This window comes from Rhinolophus hipposideros (genome assembly GCF_964194185.1).
Source record: "Rhinolophus hipposideros genome assembly, chromosome: 18".
Lineage (NCBI taxonomy): Eukaryota > Metazoa > Chordata > Mammalia > Chiroptera > Rhinolophidae > Rhinolophus > Rhinolophus hipposideros.
In genome coordinates, this window is record NC_138064.1 from 13008821 (window position 1) to 13032086 (window position 23266).

Genomic DNA, 23266 nt, shown 5'->3' on the forward strand with positions numbered 1-23266 from the left:
ATAATGGCTACTGGTTGACATCTGCTGACTGCGGGTGATATATTTTAATCCTAAACTCTATCAAACCTTATATGACTAACTGCAAAAGCATCAGGCTCAGGACTGAGGTCGGACTGCATCTCAGTAATTTTATTTAAAGCAAAGACATTTTTTAAAACATTTTATTGGCGATTCCTTTCCTTCCCATCATAGAGAAATAACAAAATAAATCGGCTAAGGTCTTGCTCACCAGAGCGTCTGCAAAGACACAGTAATCCTTGTTTCTGGTAAAGGTTTAGCCCTTGTCCTTTCAGATGCTAACTTCAGAGCTAACTGCTGCAGCAAGCAAAGCAATAGGAGGGAGCTTGCTTACTTGTTATTTTGGCCTTTACCATTTCTTTTTGTGAATTAGTGATCTCATTTGTCAGCCCTATACAAGACACTCAAGTAGGGGAAAGTGGATTTTATTCTCCATGGTAGGGGGCCTCTCTTTCAATACTGTATTCTCCCCGACCCCAAATTTAAGCAACCTTTATCCTCTGACACTTTTCCTGTGCCTTCACCTACAGGGGTACGTTATGTGGTGGTTTTAAGTTCAGTGCAGTTTCCAGGGTTCAAGGTATGGTATGGGTAAGAGAAACTTCTGGTGACTGAGGACCTACACCAGCACTTTGAAATCACATCCTTATATGCGAGAGAATCACAAAAAGCCAGGAGAAATGGCAAATGCAACTCTAAGACCAGGATTTGTGTCCCTCGTAATTTTATTTTTTAAATGGAAATCTGCGGGCAGGGACACTGAAAATTTTGGCCAAAAAGAATGAATAGTTATTTCAAAAAGACAGAACTTGTTCCAAATCACCTTAGAATCTCAGAGTTGGAAGGACCTTAATAAACCTCTATTTCTACGATTCTGATAATCATACGATTAAGCAACATGACAAGATCTGAGTAATCAGACAAGTTAATACAATCTGAGAGTGGCATTTTGAATACTAAAGGATCTTGTTTAAATTTTAACAAGACCAACCTGGTCTCTTTCTTTTCAGTAGAGGGTAAGAAAGCAACTGTTTGTGCAGCTAATTATAATAGCAATAAACTAATTGCATATACAATTGGCCATTACTGACTTGAAATGAAGAGCAATTGGCTAACTGGTAATTAGTTAATGAATGGCTTTTATAGTCAACGAACTGTTAAACTTGTCTGTGAAGAAACTTCCACAAAGACAACCAAAATTCGATGTCATCATTTTCCTTAAAAAATAAGTACACATATGAGTCTACTTGTCTATCTTTGACCTTGTAGTTGTTTTTTTTTTGTTTTTTTTTTTTGTCCCCTCAAAATACATGCCCCGCTATGCCATTTGACTAAAAAGGTGCTTTGGATAACATCTTATTGCTACACTACTTGTTAAACTTCTGTCGTGTTACTTGGGTTTAGAATTAATCGTGACCAACATGTATTGAAAACCGTGCCAAGGGCTTTACAGACATTTGCTTACTTAATGCTCTTAAGTATCTATGAGCTTAGTCTATTATTACCCCCATTTTGCAGATGGGAAAACTGAGGCTTAGGAGGTTAATCTGACCACAGTTGCACAGTAGGAAGTAGGGTGGGAAAAGAATGAAAATCTTCTCTCCCCAAAGCCCGGTCTCTTATTTGCTATACAGAACCTCTAAGAACTTTTGCAAAAGTAAGCTTATCTAACAAATAAGCTTACCTACTGAATAGCTTATACACTGGGAGTTGCTTGTAGAGGACCCATTTTGTGGACAGCTGTCCGGGTTTGTTGTGTGTTAGGGAAGGGGGTTCAAGAGCTCAAGAAGCTGCCTAGTGTGAGGTCCAGAGGCAGACGATGAATAAGTGTTTCTTGGCGGTCCCGAGCCCTGGATACCATGCTGACCCAGCTGGCTGGAAGCTGGCAGTGTGGAATGGGTGGAGGGGGCTGACAAAGGTCATCCTGCTTGAAGATCCAAAGTGTCTAGGGCTAGCCATGCTCCAAGGCATGCCCTTCATCCACTTACCAAAACTCACTGGGTACATGGACCCGCCTCTCTTCTGGGGCTGGGTGACATAACGTCTGCCTGGTCCCCCAACCCTCTTTCAGTTGAGTCTAAATGCTAGCTTTCTTTCTTGCCACTCCTGGTGACTCTCCACCCCTGGGATTTGGCCCTTCTCTAGAGCTGATCATCTACAGAGCTTGGCTCTCTGTCTGCTCCCTCCAACGCATTTCACATTGGGTGGGATGAGTCACCTCTCTTCACCATTCACACAGCACCTTATGCCCTGACATCCATTACCAAACCTCTTTGTCTGCCTGGAATTGTTACTCTTGAGATCTTTTAACGTTTAATATCACTTAGAAGATTGGCCATTGTATTTAACTTCCATTTTACAGGCGACAAAATTGAGTCTCCGTGATGTTATAAAGCACCGTAGCTAGAACTACAGTTAGAATTAACCTATTTTTCTCATCCTTCATTCACATCTTTCTTCACATGCTTAAATTCTTCCTAATCCTGCCATTGATGTTCCTTTTTCAGTGTTAACTTTGTAACACACCGCAAAAATAGATTCTGGAGGACTGTTTACATTCGCCCCTGGAGAATAGACCTGAAATTTACCACATTTTTTATAGAAACTATGATCTGGTAGGATCTTACGGGTAAGCATTATCTCCTAGGACATGAAGAGAGCTCCCCAGGGTATCACATAGAACCCCTGGGCTTGTCAAACAAGGTTGCTGCCAATGAACTTCCCATTAGAATGTGCACTGTTAACAAGAAGCGGGAAGAGATCATGAAAAGGGTCTACCTGTGCTTGGTTGCCGGAGTGCAGGGGTGGGTGTGGCGAGGTCTGGTGATGTGCCGGGTGTGCATGAAGGTGGGAGTGGGAGTGATGGTGTGGGTGGTTCTGCTGGTGATGGGGCTGCGGGTGAGGATGGTGTGCCGGGTGCTGGTGCTGGTGTGGGTAGGGGTGATGGGCTGGCAGTGTCTGGTGCTGATGTGGGTGAGAATGCATGTGATGGTGTGGCGTCTGGTCCTGCCGGGAGCCCATCATTTCCATCATGTGTCCCATGGTGTTCATATTCCCATTTGACATGGCAGCAGGGTGGTGAGTCAGTGCAGCCTTCAGCCTCTGAAACAGAACAAAACAAGAGGGGACAGCTGCGGTCAGTCGTAGACACAATGGGGATTTTGAATCAAATGACTCGCATTTGCAATTCTGTAATACTTTGTGGCACTGTTGGAAACATCTTTTTTTACTGATACCAGTAGGGCTTTTATAGGAATTCATTTTTTTCATCTATGTCATGATAGGTCCGAGGGTCAATGACAGCCATAAATATTCATTGATTCAACTATCACAGCACCTGGGCAGCATACCATATCAAGATTTCGACATTCTACTAAACGGTATTTCCTATTATCCAATTGTGCATCGTATCCTATTGACCGCCTAATAAGAGTAAAAACCAAATAAAACCGTTCAACATGATAATGCCACTAAGCAAAGGGGCCATCTGATATGGCACTGTGTTTTGTAAAAGTCACAAGAATAAAAGGTTTTCGCCTTTCAAAAGATTTCAAAGACACAAAGAGGAAATAATTACAAATTTTAACAGATAGGAACAGTACTAATGTTACGTAAAAGCTTCAAATTAGATTATGATCCATAACTTTTGGAGGCAATATGTAGGGCTTTCCCGTTTGTTACCAGGATGTTACTCATAGGCCCTCCTGATGATCTAATTTTTCTTACACAACAACTTTCTTCTGACTTTGGGAAGGAAATGAGAAAAGTAGAAGACTATAACTTCTCTGATGGCCACATCAACAGGTAGGTATATTTCTAACAGAAAAGCATTATCCTTTAACAAGCAAACAGATCCACACGCAAACAACTTCTCCCTGAATCTAAAGCAGGGCTGAGCGAACTTTTTCTGTTAGAGTCAGATAGTAAATATTTTCTGTCATAACGACTCAACTTTGCCCTTTGAGTGCAAAAGCAGCTGTAGACGGTATGTAAATGAATGAGCATACTGTGTTCCAATGCAACTTTATTTAGGGACAGGAAATTTGAATTTCATAGAATTTTCACATAATATGAAATGCCATTCTACTTTTGATTTTTAAAAATCATTTAAATGGAAAACCTATTTTTAGCTCACGCGCTGTGCAGAATCAGGCCAAGGGTCCGATTTGACCCAGGGGCCATCATTTCCTGGCCCTGATTTGAAGAATCAATTGGTAATCAGGTTAGCTGCAGTTTCTTCAAAATGGTCTCTTCTTGTACACAGATGTTTATCATCCTATCCTGAAGGGCCCCGTGTGCTAAATACTATACAATACAGTTACTTCTGGAAATGAGTCTTCTGCAGAGTTGATAGTCTAGTTGGCAGACTCACAGTGGCTTCATGAAGTATTTACTAGGGAGCTCAAAGCTCTCTCCTGATTTGTGTTCTTATCTGATTGATGAAAAGGGTGTGTAATCACTGTGAAAGGAAGAGTTAGTTGTATTTAAATGTTGATCAAAGCAACCATGCTCCAGCCCTGTACAAAATTAATGATTCTCTACAGTGAAACTATTGATAAATAAATACCAATTCTATTCATCAAAATTATTAAACATAGAGACCCTCCACTTATTTAAAAAATGGGAGGGTGGGGTGAGACTTGGGAGACCATATTTTGGTATTCGATAATCATTGAAAACATTTCGTACATCCTCATCCAGGAACCCCTGAGCCCACCTGCCTCCTCTTTCATGAGCAACAGCTGTTGACTTTCATCATGATAATCCAGAAGAAGTTGGTTCCTGAATTTCTAGGAGAGATTAGATGCTGGATATTGTGTTTACTACTAAGCAAAACAGTGCACTAATACTCATCTTCAATTATTAGAAATGGTTTCATTGTTTTTATAAAAATGCTCATTATAAAAAATGTAAGCAATGCTTAAACGTACAATGAAGTCAGCAACAAATGAACCAAATGCAATTGTTTATATTTGGAGGGTGTACAGCCTGCCAGACAACTCACTGTATGCATATGTAGAGCTGGAAGAACAAGTAGAATAATTTCATAATAGTGGGATCATAACATCAGGCAATTTTTTAAGTTTTTGGTTGACTATAATACAACCAAGAGAAGTGAAAAGTAAATGAATTGCTGGACTTTAGATGTATTTTTTTTATCCCAAGAAAATCATATCTCCTAAATGATATCTCCAAACTTAATAGTGAAGAAAATTATGAAAAAAAATGGGAATGAAATCATTATGTTTTTAAAAATTGACATATTGGATAATATTAATGGACTTCCTTTTTTTCTTTTTCTCAATATTATTTTAGTTTCAGGCTAATGGACTTTCTAAACTAGTGTTTGTAATTTCATTATTATAAAAATATACAGCTGCGTCTGAAAAAAATCAACTACTACAAGAATATGAGGTGACAAGGAAAGCTACCCGCCTACCCTTCTCTCTCTAAACCCAGATTCATTACTCAGAGGTAATCACCATGTATCCTGAGACATTTCCTTAGCGTTTGTAAGAATAGTCTTGTGCAAACCTCTTTTTTAATCATAGATAAATTTGTATCTTGTATCTTTTCACTTTAACAAATATCTTTGACACCTATCTATATCAGCAAAAATGGCCAATAATAATGGCTGGCATTAACTGAGCACTCACTATGTGCCACTCACCATTCTGTCTTTTGTACGTATTAGCTCATCTAATCCTTCCCCAAACCCTACAAGACTAAAAAAGAAGCTTAGCCACGTGCCAAGTTCACACCGCTGGAGAGGGGTGGGGATGTGCTACCTCTAGAACCTGTTCTCTAAATCAGGAGAGAAGGTGCCGGAAGGCATGCCACACACGCTTTGCCAAAAACAGGAATGAACTGTGTTATGCCACCTCCCCATCATCAAAAGGAAAGGCAGAAATAAGAGAAGGGGCCAGAAAAGTTGGCAGGATGAGATGCCTTTGCTGCACTGCCCAGCAGTAGGCTGCTGCAAGATTTCCAGCATATAACTGGAGGTCCAGATACAGTCTTCCTGAAACTTGGCAGAGGGAAAGGTGGGTGGTAAGAATTTCCAGGAAGCTCAAAGGTAGCAAAGGATCATCTGGGGCTTAGCATGATCACTTCTCTTTCTTTATTTGTGAAGAATGCATACTGTATGTCTTCCCCCCAAAACAGTTCCCTACCCTACTTCTTACCCTTGGATATGTGACCTTTCTATGTCTTTCTAATGCTCTTGGGATGAAGGTCAAAGCCCTTGATGTGGCCTATACATAGGCCCCACAGTGTGCAGCCCTGGTGCTCTCCAAGCAGCACCCAGGTCTTTGCATTTGATGGGTGGTCTTCTTGCCTGGAGGGCTTGTTCCCTTTCTTCACATATTCTATAGTGCTCAGCTCTAGGCTCCTCCTTAGGAAAATTCTCCCTGGTCTCCTGGTCTGAATCAATTCCTATTGTTACATGGTTCCAGTAGAGCCATATTCCCCTTTTTAATGTTTAGGTTGCAGTTATGATTTTTAGAATGATTATTCAATGAATATCCATCAACCATCCCAGATTATAAGCTTCATGAGGGCAGGAACCATGGTGGATTTTACTCAGTGTTAAATTAACAGCTTTAGCATAGAGCCTGGTGTGTATTGGGCACCGAATTCGTATTTTTGGAATGAATGAATGAATGAATGAATGAATGAATGAATGATTGAATGAATGAAACTTTCCAGGCTTATGATGAGGATGCCACATTTTCATCTTGGATCACTGTAGGTGGAGCTTATATGGGAGGATGATTTTGTTAGTCAGCCAAGGTCAGCAGAATCCACTACACAAGTCATGCAGGTAGATGGGCTGTAAAAGTACACTGTCAATAATTTCCCCTCCTCCATATCCTGCTGCCCTCTAAAAGTGATAACAGAAAAGAAAAAACATAAATAAACAGAAGGAATGCACATTAACGTCATCTTGATATGTTTTCCCTGAGAAAAGTGGCATGGAAAATTGAAAAGATGTTTAGAAGTGGGTCACTATGTTATCCCATCAATGCTACAAACAACTTTTCCACCTTTAATTAGGAACAAATGGAGCCTGACAAATACATACATATCTTCATCTCGCAGATAATTAGCTTGCACTGTTAAGAGAAATTACTTGATTGCTTCAAGTCTATTCTTGCATGTTTCACGGCAAGACAATGATACTAGTAAGACTTATAACATTCCATTTAACTATTTATTCACTCAACAAATATTTATTGGGCACTGGGTTAGGCACATCATGATTTATTTGCTCACTACGTGAAGGAAATGAGAGACATATAAAACGAATGCTTTTTCAAAGCCCTGCAGAGAAAAAATACACCCTGAAATGTGAAAATGAAGACTTTCAAGCGCCCCTTAGAGAATCTCAGGTCTTTTGGTTGGGTTTGCCCTCCAAGCACCAGCCTACATCATCTTTGAATGATAATCAAACAACGCTGCATATGCCACATTTAATATTCTCCATGTCATTTCTAAACAGTTTGGGGCACTTTTCAAAGTCCTAAAGAGCCTACTGCTTTCCTGTAACCTGGTGCCAACAAGAGTCACTGCACTGTAAATCATTAAAATATACCAAATATAGATATTTGTGCCCCACTCTCTTAGAGATGATAAATGGACAGTAAATGAGTCCAAGCTGTATTTGCAGAATGATTTTTCTTTTTGAAGCTGAACTGTGTCTTGTTTTAAATAACATTCTACTCAATGCCGAGAAAGGCAAAGGAGAGAGAGAGGGGGAAACTAATGAGCAAATAAACATATATTTTTCAGCTATAAAAACTAGGGCTATTACGGAGGTGCGACTGCTAGAAAGAAAAAAATGATTCTGTTTACTTTCTATCGTTCTCTACCACATCCATTTATTTGAGAGAGCAAATCAAGAGAGACAGCGAGAAGCTTGACACAGCTGGTTTCAGTCAATAGGGGTCATTTTCATTCGGTCTGTGTATTTTACAAGCTCCTTGTTCACTGTTCCCCCTGGGAGGGTGGGCCTGCTGCCTGGGATCCGAGTCCTGGTAAGAAACCAGCTATCCACCTCATCTCAGACTGTGCCTGGCCACAGCCAGGATAGCTCAGTCCCAGGCTCTCTTTAATATCCAGCTTAGCTCAGTTTTGCATCACGGCACATCGTGTGAAACCCAGGTACACACCACATGGGTACATGCATGTGGGTCTGAGTGAGCACACACCCACACCCACCCCCAGGCAATTTGTCTCCCATTAACAACTCTCTCTTGTCAATTAGAAACATTTGTGGAACTGTAAAAACATTTCTTCTCCATCTTCAGCGCGGCTGATTGCTTATGCTTTACAGACTCTGAAAGCCAAGCCGAATTAAACATTATTGAAATTCAGTTGGGTGGGGGCGGGGAAGATTGGAGCATTCTTTCTAGAAAGGTTTTAATTAAAAACGGCTGTTGGCTTTTGTTCCAGAAAAGAATGTGATATTATCAAAATGTGGTGTTGCTGCGTTGACCACAAGTAAGAGGCGTCTATATAAAAATAGGACAAAATCTGTATTCATATCTCCTTTTGAATACAAAATAATTGCTATCAGTGGCCTCCCCAAGGTACTGCTGTAAATGTAATTTCTTCTTTCTTTCTCCTCCCCAAACATAGTTGATCAGCTGATGTGGTAAACATGGGTTTCTGAATGGTCCAAATGCTCAACGGTGTGAAACCGGAAGCTTTCACTGGATATTTGCAGTATCAGTGATTACAGACTTGCTCTAGGTATCAAGGATTTCTGAAAATAAGTCTCTGAACTAGTAAAAAATAACTGATACTTATCCACTGAATTTTACGATTTATACATGGCCAGTTGGGATCCCAAAATGCTTCCCAAATTTGAGGAAAGATAGGGATGGGCAGAAAGAGAACTGTTACGTGGTGCTATGGGACAGTTACATAAACTTGGAGCTTCATTTTGCCTAGGTAGAGATAGATCTAATGCCCAGATTCACATCTGGGCTTCAGGATGTGATAGCAGAGTGGATCTCAAAATCCACATTTATTTCAGAATCATTATTAAGAGAATTAACTAAAACCATACCTAGCTTAATCAGTTGGAATAAAACATGCTCCTTTCAAAATTTACATGATGTAACTCAGCTCTGATGGTTTCACAATTTAAGTACAGTCATGCATTGCTTAACGATGGGGATACGTTCTCAGAAATGCATCCTTAGGTGATTTCATTGTTGTGCAAACATCCCTGAGTGCACTTACATAAACCTAGATGGTACAGCCTGCTACACTCCCAGGCCGTGTGGTGTAGCCTACTGCTTCTGGGCTATAGAAGTGTACAACATGTTACTCTACTGAATACTGTAGGCAACGGTACCATAATGGTAAGTATTTATGTATCTAAACATATCTAAACACAGAAGAAGTACGGTAAAAATATGGTGTAAAAGATAAAAATGGAACAAGTGCATAGGGCACTTACCATGAATGGAGCCTGCAGGACTGGAAGTTGCCCTGGGTGAGTGAGTGGTGAGTGAATGTGAAGGCCTGGGACATAACTGTACCTACTGTACATTTTATAAACACTGGACACTTAGGCTACGCTAAATCTATAAAACAACAGGAATTAAGTCCAGCACAAGAAAAAATGGTGCAATCAAGAGATGCAGTAAATGCAAGATGTATGAGGCTGCTGCCAGTAAAACATGGCATACTGTTTTACAGCAAACTTTTTTTTACAGGTAGAAAGAGTCCACTCTAAAAAAGTGATAAAAAGTATAGCATAGTAAATGCATAAGCTAGAAACATAGTCACTTATTACCATTATCAAGTATTCTGTACTGTACATAATGGTAGGTGCTATCCTTCCATACGACTGGCCGCACAGTAGGTTTGTTTATGCCAGCATCACCACAAACATGTCAATCATGCCTTATGACTGCTACATCACAACGCGATAGGAATTTTTCAGCTCCAGCATAATCTTACAGGGCCACTATGATATATGTGATCCGCCATTGATGGAAACATTGTTATGCAATGCACGACTACATTCTGCTTTGGATTTGGTAATAAAACTTCAAATAAGGCTACCAGGTTGGAAGGAAAGGTCACCTGGGAAAGGGAAGATGCTATAAGGTCTAGAAGGAAAAATATCCATACTCTTTGTCAGGATGTCATTAAAAAGTATTAACACTGAAGATACTAGAAAAGATGTAATTAGTTAAGAAAAAGGAACTCTAGTCCATGATGCAAGAAAATCTCACAAATAAGGATGGTACCTCAGAAAAGTAGATCCTCAGCAGTTCTACCTTAAGCAAGGAAAAGAATTCGTTGTTTGATTTCACTCTTCCATTGTCCCCCTGTGGGTATAACTTCTAAAGTGAGGTAAAGCAGACCTATGTGCTAGGTGACACATTAAACTTGGGGGGTAAACAGCGAAACAAACCCTGGAGATGAATCTCAGCAATTTTTCTGCCAGACATTTCCATATTAACAGCAAAATCATATATTAATTACAGTTCTGCAAGAGTGAACCTTCAACTTTTCTTGTGAAATTAAAAAATTAACAAATGCACATTTGTAGAATTGTTTTATTTCAGACACCACATCCCTGCATCATTCGGTGACTGTCTTTTATAATTCAGCAGGATGGTGAGCATTTTAAGAGGTTGTACGTTTTAGTGAATTTTAGAACAAAGTAATGTTCTGAGAGCAAGAGCGAGTCAGTTCTACCAGAAGACAGCATTAGGTCCTTAGATGAATAAACCATGTGGCTCTTTGTGCTTTAATCTACCTAATAAAATGAGGGCAGGAGCCTGAGCTCCCTATTCCATCAGAGAAAGAATCTGACTTGATGTCTGCTAACAGGTAGGAAGCTAGTGGAGAAGTGAGTTGTATGAACGTCTAAAATAAAGCAAGAAAAGTCATTGTTCAGAGAACTTCAGAAGAACAGAAGATTCAGAGTGAGAAGTCTTGGTTTAAATACGTCGCTCCACCACGTTGAGTGGTCACCTTGAGCTTGAATCATTCTCTATGAAATGAGGAAACATAATGGGATAAGAAAGTGTACAAACCATAACGACATACAGAATCATTAGTGGGGCAGAGTGGAGTTACTTTGTGGGTGGAGGCCAATACCAGCTTTTGAGGAAAAAAAAACCACACATGATATTAAAAAACTTTTTTGTATTAAAATATATTTATTTTACTTTAGATTTTTAAATTCAAAATAAAGTGCAATGGAATAGTATTTATCCATGAAAAGGAGTGAAGTACTGAATTATGCTACTACATGGATGAACCTCAAAAACATGTTAAGTGAAAAAAGCCAGACACAAAAGGTCACATATTGTATGGTTCCTTGATTTGAAATATCTAGACTAGGTAAAACCATAAAGACAGATTAGTGGTTGCCAGGGGCTGGGGGGGAGGGTAGAATGACGAGGGACTGCTTACCGTGTACAGTGTTTCCTTTTGGGATGAGGAAAATGTTTTGAAACTAGATAAAGGTGATGGCTGCCCAACGTTTTGAATATACTAACTGCCACTGACATGTGTCATTTACAATAGTTAATTCATGTCATATGAATTTCATGTCAATTAAAAATATTTTAAACATAAAGCAATATAAAAATCTCTTTATCTTTGAACAAGATGTTGACAGAAATTCTAACTTCATCTGCGAATTCCTACTATTCATTATGATGTCACCTTAAGCTAAACACTATATTATGAACAATAAAAGCCCAAAAGATATTTTGCCCTAGAATGGCTCCAGTCAATGCCAGGTTTTTATGCGTCTCAAGGAATTGGACTTCCCTGCAAGACTTTGGCGTCCTCTTTTTTTTCCTACAACTCTATCAGACAGCTGGCTTAGAACCAAAGAGAAAATGCAGGAGCTAGAGCCATCAACTGCATGTGATATCAAACTAGTAGAGAGTCTTAAACACCCTGGATGAAGAATCAGCCAAGAAAGATCTTGGCTGACTGGCATCAAGGTATCTAATAAGAGAAATTTATCGGGGATCAGTGTAAGAGCTTATGCTTGGTTAACAAAAACAACAAAACACAACAAACAGCAGTATGTCCAATGGCAGCTTAGGGGAGATGCAGCTTGACGATTACATACTATGTAACGGAGGATACAGGGGTTCCCTGTGACTTTGTGAAACACCCTCATGTGATGCCTGTCTCAACAGCTGATGGGACTTTTCAGCTGCCATCAGTGAAACTAGATTAGAGAACATACTGCAAGAGAATGAGAGTCGTGTTCACCTCTGCACAGGCCACAGTGTTCACCGTATGAGTCCGTGTCCCCCGCACCCCTGGCCCACCCCCAAAGACCTCAATGTCATGTCTGATAGGTGTTGGATTTCTCTAGGGGAGAAACTGAAGGACATACAGGATGTCACCATTTTTCCTCTTCTATAACCACACTGTGATTCACATCTTCTACACATACATGTTGGCATGTTTACCTATTTCTAAAACATGGTCATTATTTAAAATCTGATGAATGGATCCAGCCAGTAGGTTCAACTTCTGGGCAGAGGTGATGGTGATGGTAGTGGTGGGGGAGAGTGGGAGTGTGTGTGTGTGTGTGTGTGTGTGTGTGTGTGCACGCGCGCATAGGAAATGGGCACTGGGTATCTGTTCAGGGAGATTTAAAAGGAAAGAATGGGGGTAGTATCCGCTTTAGTTAAAGAGCCTTTTCTTGGGTCTCATCTTCTTATTCTATCAGTATCCGCATACCCAGGTGAGATATTGCCATACTGATAGCTGTCGGGTCCCCTGTTCCTTTCTGGTCACTGAGCTCCTTAAACATTATGAGAAGGCCTCAGGTACTACCTTGGCCCCAGCAGATATTATAGCCTTCTGGCTGGTTTCCCTGGCAATTTTAAAGGTGCCGAGTACATAGTGGCTTAGAATAAATATTTGTTGATTGCCTGCCTGCCTGCCGTCTACAAGTCTCCAGGAGGGGTACCTAACCATGGAATGTCTTTGAAGCACTGGCCTATAATTTTCTCCACAGAAAGAACACCTTCTGGTGGTGGTTGCAGGGAGAATAATGCCCTTTGTCTTGCTAGCAAACACAACTCACCCCCCAAAACCCAGCACCTGCAAGCCTGGGTAATTTTAGGTGAGGGCTTATTTCCAGCTTTTATAGAAGAAGAAAGTTCTATTGGAAAAAAGTAATCCTTTGTTATTTTATTTTGGACGAGCTTTTAATCAGAAACATAGGCAGTAACATATGTTAGAAAAATATATATGAAACATAGAACTTTGTATTTATAACTCAGGATGGAAAATCCATGCTAATGCAACATTAAGTTTGGGATTTTAATTGCACAGAAGTCAGGAAAATCCGAGTTCAAGTTCCCACAGCAAACTTCACTCCACATGTGCACATCCCAGGACCCTTCCTGAGTCGGGTGACCTAATTATTTGGCAACAAGTGGTGCAATAAACAGTGATGGAAAGGATTGCTCCTTTCTGCTACGTTTCCCATCATCCCAAGCAAAATAGACAGTGGTCAACTTCAGCTCCATAAATCGTACCCTTTTTAATGCACAGCCACCTTGGGTGGCCATCATGAAGAGCAAGGCCACTGTCATGCCTGAGACAGGAGGTCCAGGTGTTGGCAGTGTCTGCTTGGGTAGAGCAGCCAGTCACCGTCACCTCACCAGGTCCTTCCGTGGAGCCTTTCCCACACATTCTGCGGACAGCTGTGTTCAGTTGGCACTGCTCCCCACCCCCACTCTATCCCCAGAGGACACCTCTCAGTAACTCAGATGCTCAGACTTCTGAATCTGAAAGGGGATTGGAAGCAGGGCCTTCTTGGACACAGCTCTGCCTTGTCCTGGGAGACCTGGCCAAGACAGCTGTTTCTAGATGGTTGTCTTCCAGCTTTCTTCCAGTTGTTGAGAGATGGCAACATGTGTCTCTGTTAGACGCATTAGGTGTCTGGCCAAGGGGCCCTCAAACTTAGTAGAGCAAGAAGAAGCCTCCAGGTGTTTCTCTGTACCTATGGTAGCTGACTGTGGGAAGAGTAAGTTGTCCTGCCCCTTAGTATCTATATACCAGTTTACCTCGCATGCTGTGTGTGTGTCCAGCTGTGTGTTTTTCTCCTTGGTAAAATGCTTCCCCATGGTCTCTTTTGCCTCTGCGTCTGTCTCCTGCCTGAGTCCCCCAAAGTGTGTCAATACTGATATGGCAGGAGGGAAGGTGGGAGGGGAATTGGGGGCAGTCAGGAGAGAGAGAGAGAGATTATCATAAACTGCAATTCTCAAAGTGCTGATTACTTTCCTTTCTGGGCTTTGCTAGTGTCTGTGGTCCAAAGTCACAGACCAACAGCCAAATCAACTCGCTGTGATGGCCCTACCACCCTGTTAAAGAAGAGTTCCAGGTCTGCTTGTGAAGGGTCTGGATTAGATGCTGCTCAACTCAGCAGCCCTTTAAGAGCACTAACAGCATATCTATAAATAGCCCCTGGGCTCTGAGCACAGGGAAAATCCATAATATAATGCCACTTGTGAACTGTTTAGGTTCACGGAGCCGGAAAAGCTTGTGAGGGACTTGGGATGAAGGAACATCGCCACGAGTAAAAGCTTCTATCCCAGCACAATCTTTGGGACTATAGGCAAACCACAGCAGGGAGAATAAAGCTGGGCTTGGGGGAGCCAGAACAAAACTTATTTTTCCCCACTGCATGTTTACATTTCAGACATTTCCAAGAGGAGCCATTTATAACTTACGAAGAACCTGGAAGCTTGACTGTGTATCGAAAGTTACGCGTAAGGAGAACTTTGGAATTGTGCCCCAGAAGACGATGGCGGTGGGCAGTTTCAGCCGAAAGATGAGTAACAACTTTGTTCTGAGGGGAGGCGCATCCAAATCACGTTGGTTCTTACCCGCGTCCTAAAAATTCCGTTCATAACTGGGTATGGAAGAATACCGAGTATTCACTCCTCTTTTCTAGTTTCGGAGATTTCTCTGAACTTTTGCTGTTTTGTTTCAGGAGGTATGACCAATGGAATATATTAACTATTTGGCACATTTTCCAGAGTGGAATTACAGGTCCTGGCTAAGCTATCTTTTTACCTCTCCATTTCTACTGTCTTCACGGTATACAATTCAGTGAACCAGAAGGCTAAATCTACGATTTTACTGCCTACCACACGAGTAATAGGGGCAGTCGGGTGGGGAATGTGTAACCATCTCTTTAAATCACATTGTCACGACTGAGTACCATTCTAAAAATGCCAAATAGAAAGCTTTCTGGTTGATTTATTAATTGAAAATGGCCTGCCTAAGGATTTATCTTCTAACAAGCTTAAGATATCATTTTCATGATCTGTCTTCTTTTCCAGCTCAAGCAATTTCTTTGCTATCTCCAAATTTCTCTTAAGCAACTGCTCACCAGGAACTGACAACAATACAGTAGCTTGTCCTAAATCAGTACTTTCCTTCCAGAGAGAAATGTGCTTTGCAGATAGTCAGCCTCTGAAGTAGGGGATAAAGACCATTCCTCAAGGTTTGGAGATGCAGGAAATTCCTGTGAAGACATGTTAAGTCACCCCCTTGGGAACCAGTGCAGAGAAAAGATTTGAACCTTATTGTTTGTTGTTTGTTGTTTGTGATGCAGCCTGACAGCTGCCCTGGTTAGAAGAAAAATGGTGGATAATCAAGAGCCTGGTGGAGAAGGCAAGAAGGAAGGAAAAAGGCAAAAGGACAGAGGGAAAGGAAGAAGACATAGAGGAGAAGAGCAGGAGGGAAAGCACGTCAGCTCTAGCTGGAGGTGGAAATCACAAGCTCTACCCCTGGGCTTTGTTACTTGTATTCATTAATTCACAGTGATAAGGCAGACTCATTGTAAACGAGAAGTGGACACAAGGTTGAGTCAAAGTATTCCAGACTCAAAACAAGCTCAATTCCCTTTTTTAGAGAATGGTTCACTCCACCCTGGTTTCCAGATAAATTCATCACCAAAGGGTATTATCAAGTGGTTTCTTCCTTTCACCAGATGCCAGCAAGAGAGTTTGGATTTGGTGTGGCAGATAAGGAAGGCATTGCATCCCGTGAGATTGCTTTTTAGCATTATATAGAGGCACTGCTCCACTTCTGTAAGGTTTTCAAACCACACGTGGTTAACCAGAGGCTAACAAAATGGTTAACCAAAGGTGTCAACTGCTAAGCCAAGTGGAAACAGTGATGGCACATCAAACCATGGGGACTTGTTCTCCCATTTCTGGGACACACTACACCCAGCATCCACCCTGACTTTACACAGCGTCATGTGTAAGGAGCGTATCCGAGGCTGCAGACTCCCCAGCTGACCAGGGGAAGGACCATTTGCATTTATAGGCTATTTCTCCTGCAAGGCACATGTTTGCAGCTCTGGGTACAGACTGGGACATTTTCTCCAACGTGTTCACATTGAGTGAGCTCACCACACAGTTCTGGTCTGGTTAACTGATGGGACCAAGCCCACTGAGTGGAAATCTTTCTAAAGTCAGAGATAGAGTGTTTTTCTTGGGGCCATTTCAGGGTCTGCTACTTTTTCCCCTTTTCTTTCTTTTCTTCTGCTCAAAAGTACCCTTTGATTTCCTTCCAAAACCCATTCACTATGGGAAGTAGCTCATTATTAACCTTCCTTGGTGGGACACCATGTATTGTATGCTTTGCCAAAGAAGACCACTGTCAGTAGTCAGTCAGCTTATTACAGTTGGGTAAGATTTGCTATTTAGAGGAGGGCCATTTTGTTTTTAAATGTACCACACTGGTTTATATTATTTAGCAGCTCAAAATCCTTTCTAGAGGTAGGAGGTATATGTACTAAAATTCAATGTAAACAAACAAAGAAATAAATACTATACTCTTCTCCAACCAACCCCAACGATTTTCCCTAGAGAACAAAAGTCTTTTAATCAGATTCCAATAAGAGAAAATACATCTAAGTTTGCTTTTGTTCAATCTATTCAAAATCTTAAATTTGATCTGGATGTACGACATTGCTTCCCTTACTGTTCTTGGGTAGAAGACTGAGGGGCTTGGACAGAGGGATAATGGATGGAAAAGGGGTGTGTCTTTATTTTTTTAAGTCTCTTTCTCCTATCATCCCAGGTTTAAAAAATTTTAAACTAGTCTCAGTGTCGCATTTAAAGATAAAGTTGTATCACAGGGTAAAAATCAGGGACTCTAGGAGTGTGAATTCATGATCCATGCTGATTACACTGGTACTTATTACTATATTAATCTACCTTCTGAAATGACAGTTAAGGAAAGTCTGTCAAGTTCTTTTTTGGGGGGAATATTGGGGAGCAGTGTGTTTTTCCAAGACCCATCAGCTCCAATCAGCTCACTGTTCTTCAATCTAGTTGTGGAGGGCACAGCTCAGCTTCAAGTCCAGTTGCTGTTTTCAATCTAGTTGGGCTGGGGAGGGTCGCAGCCTACCATCCCATGCGGGAATTGAACCGGCAACCCTGTTGTTAAGAGCTTGTGCTCTAACCAACTGAGCCATCCAGCCACCCTGTCAAGTTCTCTTTGAATCCTAATTTTGGGCCATGTTTTCATGTACAGATGGTAAGCCCTCTGAATGCACCCTCTTTCCATTCCATTACTCTTTGCTTAGTTTTGATCTCAGACAGAATTCAGATCTCTGTAACATCAGCTGTCAATTAATTAAGTGTATTATCAAAAGGATACCACAACAGAAAACCTTTTACTTGGTGCTAATAAGGTGTGGTGTTTCTAAAGCCCTTGCCATTATAACTCAATGAATGAATCTGTTGGGAAGACTGATCTATTTTAAATGCAAGACACCCCAGTGAAGTGAGGATATGGGGTGGGAAGATCATCAGCCTGGTTGATTTCCTTCTAAATGACAATAACTACCTGGGTAAGAGGCAAAAAAACCCTTATGTTAAGTCAATTTTGATCATTTTAGAACTTAATGGTTACAAAATAATACCAGCTGAAATCCACAAATCTCATGAATAAGACCTAATATTACATTAAACAATTTGTGAATTTAGAAGTCATATTGTTCTGAGTTTCAAAGCTGGTTCAAAGAATACCTATAAAACATCAAACATGAAAACAAATTCAATGCAGTACTCATGTCTCTAGCAGCAGACATAGGGGGATTTTGTTTATTCTGAGAAAATAAGATTGTCAGGACAACTGAGCGAGACATTGTAAATGCAATTTAAAGTCATACTCTTTAACTATATTAGGAAAAATAGAGGCTACCATTTTAGCATTTTAGCATGTCAGATGCATATCTGAGATTTCCACATTCTGTGCTGCCAAAATATATGCCAATTTAGGAATAAAGGCGACTTAAAGTAACTGAATCTTTTACTCTTACACACTCTTGGGGAGCATGGTGATGTACAGATTGGACTCTGATGCACTAAGGCTGGTCATTAAATGTTCCATGACATTTTTTTTTTTTTTTTTACCAGAAGAGGGTTTTAACCTGGCTCTCCTTCAGCAAGAGTAATGGCAGCCTCCCTCCCAAAGAAAGATTCCTTCTACCCTTCCAACTGGCAAACACTTGCTTCATTTCCTCCTGTAGAATAAAGATTACCTAAAATGACTGGCTGAGCATGGCAGCTCCTTAATCTGCATTCCCTGGTGTTGTGCGGGAAGCTGTCTGTTCTTTTTACGTACATTCACTGAGCATTTACTCTCTGCACAGCAAGAGCTACAAAGACGATACTGTTTATTTCCAAAAAGCTTGAAATCCAGTAGATCCCAATGGCTGTGAGGTGCTGTGGTATTACAGATTAAATGGGCTATTTCTAGTGAGATCTTTAGCTTGAGGGTGGAGTGCTGTCACCTGAATTAAATAGATAATAATGCTACTGTAGGCCTAACACTTTTAGGTTGCAACATGTCAAATACACGTAGTTAACCCTGGCTTATACTACGAATTTTAGTCATTGTTTAACCCAGTGGTTCTCAACCGAGGGTGATTTTTGACCCTCAGGGGACAGTTGGCCATATCTGGAGACATTTTTGATAGTCACAATTTGAAGGGGGCTGCAACTGGAATCTAGTGGGTAGAGCCTAGAGACACTGCTAAACCTTCTGCAATGTACAGCTCAGCCCCCCACAACAAAGAATTATCTCGCCCAAAATGTCGGTAATGCCATAATTGAGAAACTCTGCCTTCACCTGACCGCCAGGTTGCCTAAACCATGACTAGACGGCATTTATCAATCAGCGATTTATTTTTATTACTTTGGAGGGGACACCATGAGGCCATTGTGATGTGGGTATTAAAATGGGCTGGTATCCCTGTGACTATTTTGTGACTACCAATTTGTACAGCATAGAGACTATAGTCAATAATATTGCAAATAAATAAATTAATAAAATAAAATAAAATGGGCTGGTATCAAAATCCAAGTAAATAACAAAATATCTTCTCTGTGACATTTCTGTCCTTAATGAAATTCACCAACTCACTCTGGCTCATGGATGGCAGTGATCGTAATGACACTGAGAATTTGTTTTTAACAATTAGCTCTAAAACTGGAAGAGTTTTGGAGTCCACCCGGACCAAAACACAGGTTAAAGAGTATTTATTAAGATTTATTTCACAGATTAAAAAAACTGAGGGTCCAAGAGAGTAAAGGCCATTGTGATCACATGACAAGTTCAAGGTTGAAGGTGAATTCGAACCCATGCCTCCTGACTACCATTCCAGGCTTCCTCTGCTGCCCTGGAAACTGCTCTGGGACTCAGCTGCATCTCGAACATGAAATAAAAAACAGAGATGGCATCTGAAAGTGCTAACAGCCCATGTGCTGTGTATTTTCCGTGGCATTGAGTCAATGAGTTCTGGGGTTGGGCTACTTCTTGTCAGAAGCCACAGCGACAGTGTCAGCCCTGTGCCGGGGGGAAACAAAGGGCAGAGTTTGTTAAACCTGTAGGCACCTCAGCTGGAGATGGGTGCTTCTGGTGGAATCTACCCACCTAGGAGGCAAATCCCAAGACCTTTTGGGGACTTATCAAAGGCATAGCCATACTTTCCTTTACCAGTGGCAGCTGGGATACTTCTCTCAGTTTTCTTCCTCTGGTTTCCTAAAATGGTTATTAGGTAATCTGTTATCTTTCATCTAATTCCAGTCCTGCGAAAGTCTTTAAAGGGAATTATGTAAAGCTTCAGCCTTGACAGTCTCTTCTCAGTAACTTATTAGGTTTGCACATGGAATTTGGTCTGTGCGGTGGGAGAAGAGGCACATACTTCACTTGTCTGCAGAAAAGTATTGATGGTGGGACCTATGTTAGGTCATGAATTTAACGTTTCTACTTCCAAATAATCAAACTCAATGCAGAGGTCCCCGTTAACATCTCATAAACCATTTTAGTAGATAGATACAATGTTTATTTAGTCAATAAGGGTGAGGAGGGGGACTTCTTTCCACCCCCACCTTACCTTCAGTCTATAAAGAATTTTAAGAGGGGGGCCTGGATATATGGAAATCAAAGTAGCTACATAACTTTCCCTTACTTTCTTTCTCCTCTTAAATCTTCTGTAAAATAAATACAGGGTTATGTGAAAGCAAAATTTAAGATTGAATTTTTTGTTTCAGGTTGCTCATTTTCTTTGAAAGGGTTGGAGGAAAGGCATGTAAAATCAGCGATCATGAAGCTTCATACATGTTAGCTGTCTCTTTCTGTCTTCTGACCACTATCATTAATATTCTCCTTGGACCTATCACCATTTGTCTCCCAACACCATCGGATATGCCTCACCACCAAGGAAATGGAACAAAGCATGAGAAGTGTGTGTGTGTGTGTGTGTGTGTGTGTGTGTGTGTAGGCTGAAGAAGGGAAAAAGGAGACAGCGAAGGTACCATGGCACATGACCAGGTCCCCAGAAATAATGCAGAAGTCTGCTCTGAGAGTTTCCTATGGCCGTTTAAACAGGATCCTTGTTGGAATTTTTGGATTCTGTCCCATGGAGTTCAAGTGCATTCTTCAGGGCAGCCAGTTACTGTTCCACAGAGGTGTGAATGTCCTGGAGTTTCACAAGCACAATACTTCATATTGTAGGTTCAGAATTACTTTAATTCCTCTTTCCACCGTCCTACCCCCATCCACATTAAGAAGCTGTTGGGTCCGCAGAGAGGCCTAGCAGAGCCAGGACTAAAAATGCCAGTGAAAGCAGCAAAAAGACCTGCAGTAAACATTCTAGTATAAGAATATAATCGTATACTAATAAGGAGCATGGTCCGCAGTTTTGCCTTGATAATGGTCAAGGTCTGACTTTCCTGATTACATGAAGTTGAGCCAAAGGGCTCTGGTTTCCTGAAAGATTAAAAAACAAAAAAAGGGGGCCATCGTTTTACATCACTTTTATATCATTTCCAAGCAGCCCCATGTAAGTACAGTGGATCAGATTCTGCTCTGTATAGACAATAAAAAGCTCCTCAGAGTCTATTTGGAAGCCCATGAACCAAACAGATCAGGAACCCATGCACGCACCAAGCCGACATCTGTTGCCAGCTCCAGATTGTTCCCTGTGGATGATGTGTATATTATTACACAAGGCAACATCCTAAAATGAAAGCACCTCTATGAGAATTACGGTGTTCAACTGGGATATACAATCCAAATGCTTCCCAACACCGGTGCACTCCACACGACAGATAGAGACGACACAGAAAAACCTAACAATGTCTACCCATGGGTTTATCCTGACCGTGACTGTTTATTTTTCTGGCTTTGAGAAACTGCACCGAGGATCCGCAGAAAAAAAATGAATAATGAAAAACCTTCTTAAATTGTCCAGGCCTTTTATAGGTGGCATGATTCTGCTGAATAACCCTGCAGAACAGCTTGTAAAAAATCAATAGCTCTAACAAGACAGACTTGAAATCAGGTCTTAGGCTACAAAGAAAAGAGGGTGGAAGGAGACACTGAAGCAAGTCGCGAAGGCGCAAAAGTGTGTGAAAAGTGGAACAGTGCATCCGGCACTGGTGAGCATACACTCCAGGAAGGCCCCAAAGCTGTTTGGCATTAGAGGCAGAGCAAGAAAAAGCAGACATCACAACACTTCGCTCGTGAACCACATCACACCCCTTTCCCTTAATGAGAATCTTGTGGGCTGAAGCCACAGGCTCATAACCCAACCTCCCCTGCCAGGGCAGCACACAAATCTTGCTTTCCCACAGGCTGGCGTGGAATTTTAGCCTCCCTTCGCAGTCCTGGGGCTTAAGGATCCATCATCAGGGCAGCCAAATACATTTCTCCACCCATAGCGACTCTGTCCTGGACCTCAGCCAAAATGAGAAGACCAGGGAGGGGAAAAAATCCTATAGCTAAGCAAACTGCGCAGGAGAGTTGGGAGCCATGAGAAAGGGTTGAAGTGGCTAATTTTTCCACTTTCCCCCTGCTGCGGTTAAAGCAGTGACAGATAATTTATCACACATTTTGATTGCACGCCAGCTGGCCGTAAAAAAAAAAAAAAAAGAAAAAAGAAAAAGAAAGAAAAAAAGAAAGAGCTGTTTATTAATTCAATTAGCTGGCTTATTTATCAGGGCTGGGTGAGCAGGGGGCGGTGAGAAGGCCAAAGGACGCCCGTGTCAAGCCGTCTCTGGCAGGGCCTGCAGGCAAATGGAGACAGGCATTCTTACCCCCCAAGGCTTGGAGTGTTGCATGAGCTGTGTTTACTCTGAACGCCTGGTACGTGAGGAGATGGCCCATCAGTTGTCATGAAATATGAGGGTGGGAGGGTGTTCAGCACAGGACAAAGTCATCTGAGTGATGACAGTCATTACTGTTTATCACCCATCCAAGGGCCACTTTCTGAGACACGACAGTGTCCTTTCTGGATTCATTTCGGTTGTTGCTTTTGTTGTTTTCTCTTTCGTTCGTGGTTATTTATACACAAGGCTGCCAGTGTATCAGCAGTGTGTCCAGGCCAGCGTTGCCCAGGATCGGAGAAATCATTCATTCAGTAAGTGGCTTATGAAAGAAAATCCATGAAAGGTTTATTAACTGTTGCTTGATGCCAAGCTGTTTGCGGTGCTTTTACTGATGTTACTGGTTATATGGGATCCTCACGTGGTGGATAAGTTTTGTGCCCATTTTACCATGAGCCAGCTAAGGCAGAGATTTTAACCAATTCACCCAAGGTCTCCCCCAAGGCTTGAAACCAGGTGACTGTCCCTTATCTCCCCCCTCCCAATTTCATTGCAGCTGCCCCATCCAATTCTGCTTTCAGCTGGTTTAAGCCAAATGT

At 41.4% G+C, this 23266-nt stretch overlaps 1 protein-coding gene across 3 annotated transcripts in view; it reads right to left on the reverse strand.

Annotated features, from left to right (window-relative positions):
• CREB5 (cAMP responsive element binding protein 5) overlaps positions 1–23266 on the reverse strand; it is a 381389-nt gene that overhangs the window by 11890 nt on the left and 346233 nt on the right. For all 3 annotated transcript variants that reach the window (XM_081079476.1, XM_081079475.1, XM_081079477.1), the window contains one exon: positions 2797–3120. In XM_081079476.1, the coding sequence (XP_080935602.1) occupies positions 2797–3120 (324 nt within the window). The remainder of the gene's footprint in view (positions 1–2796; positions 3121–23266) is intronic.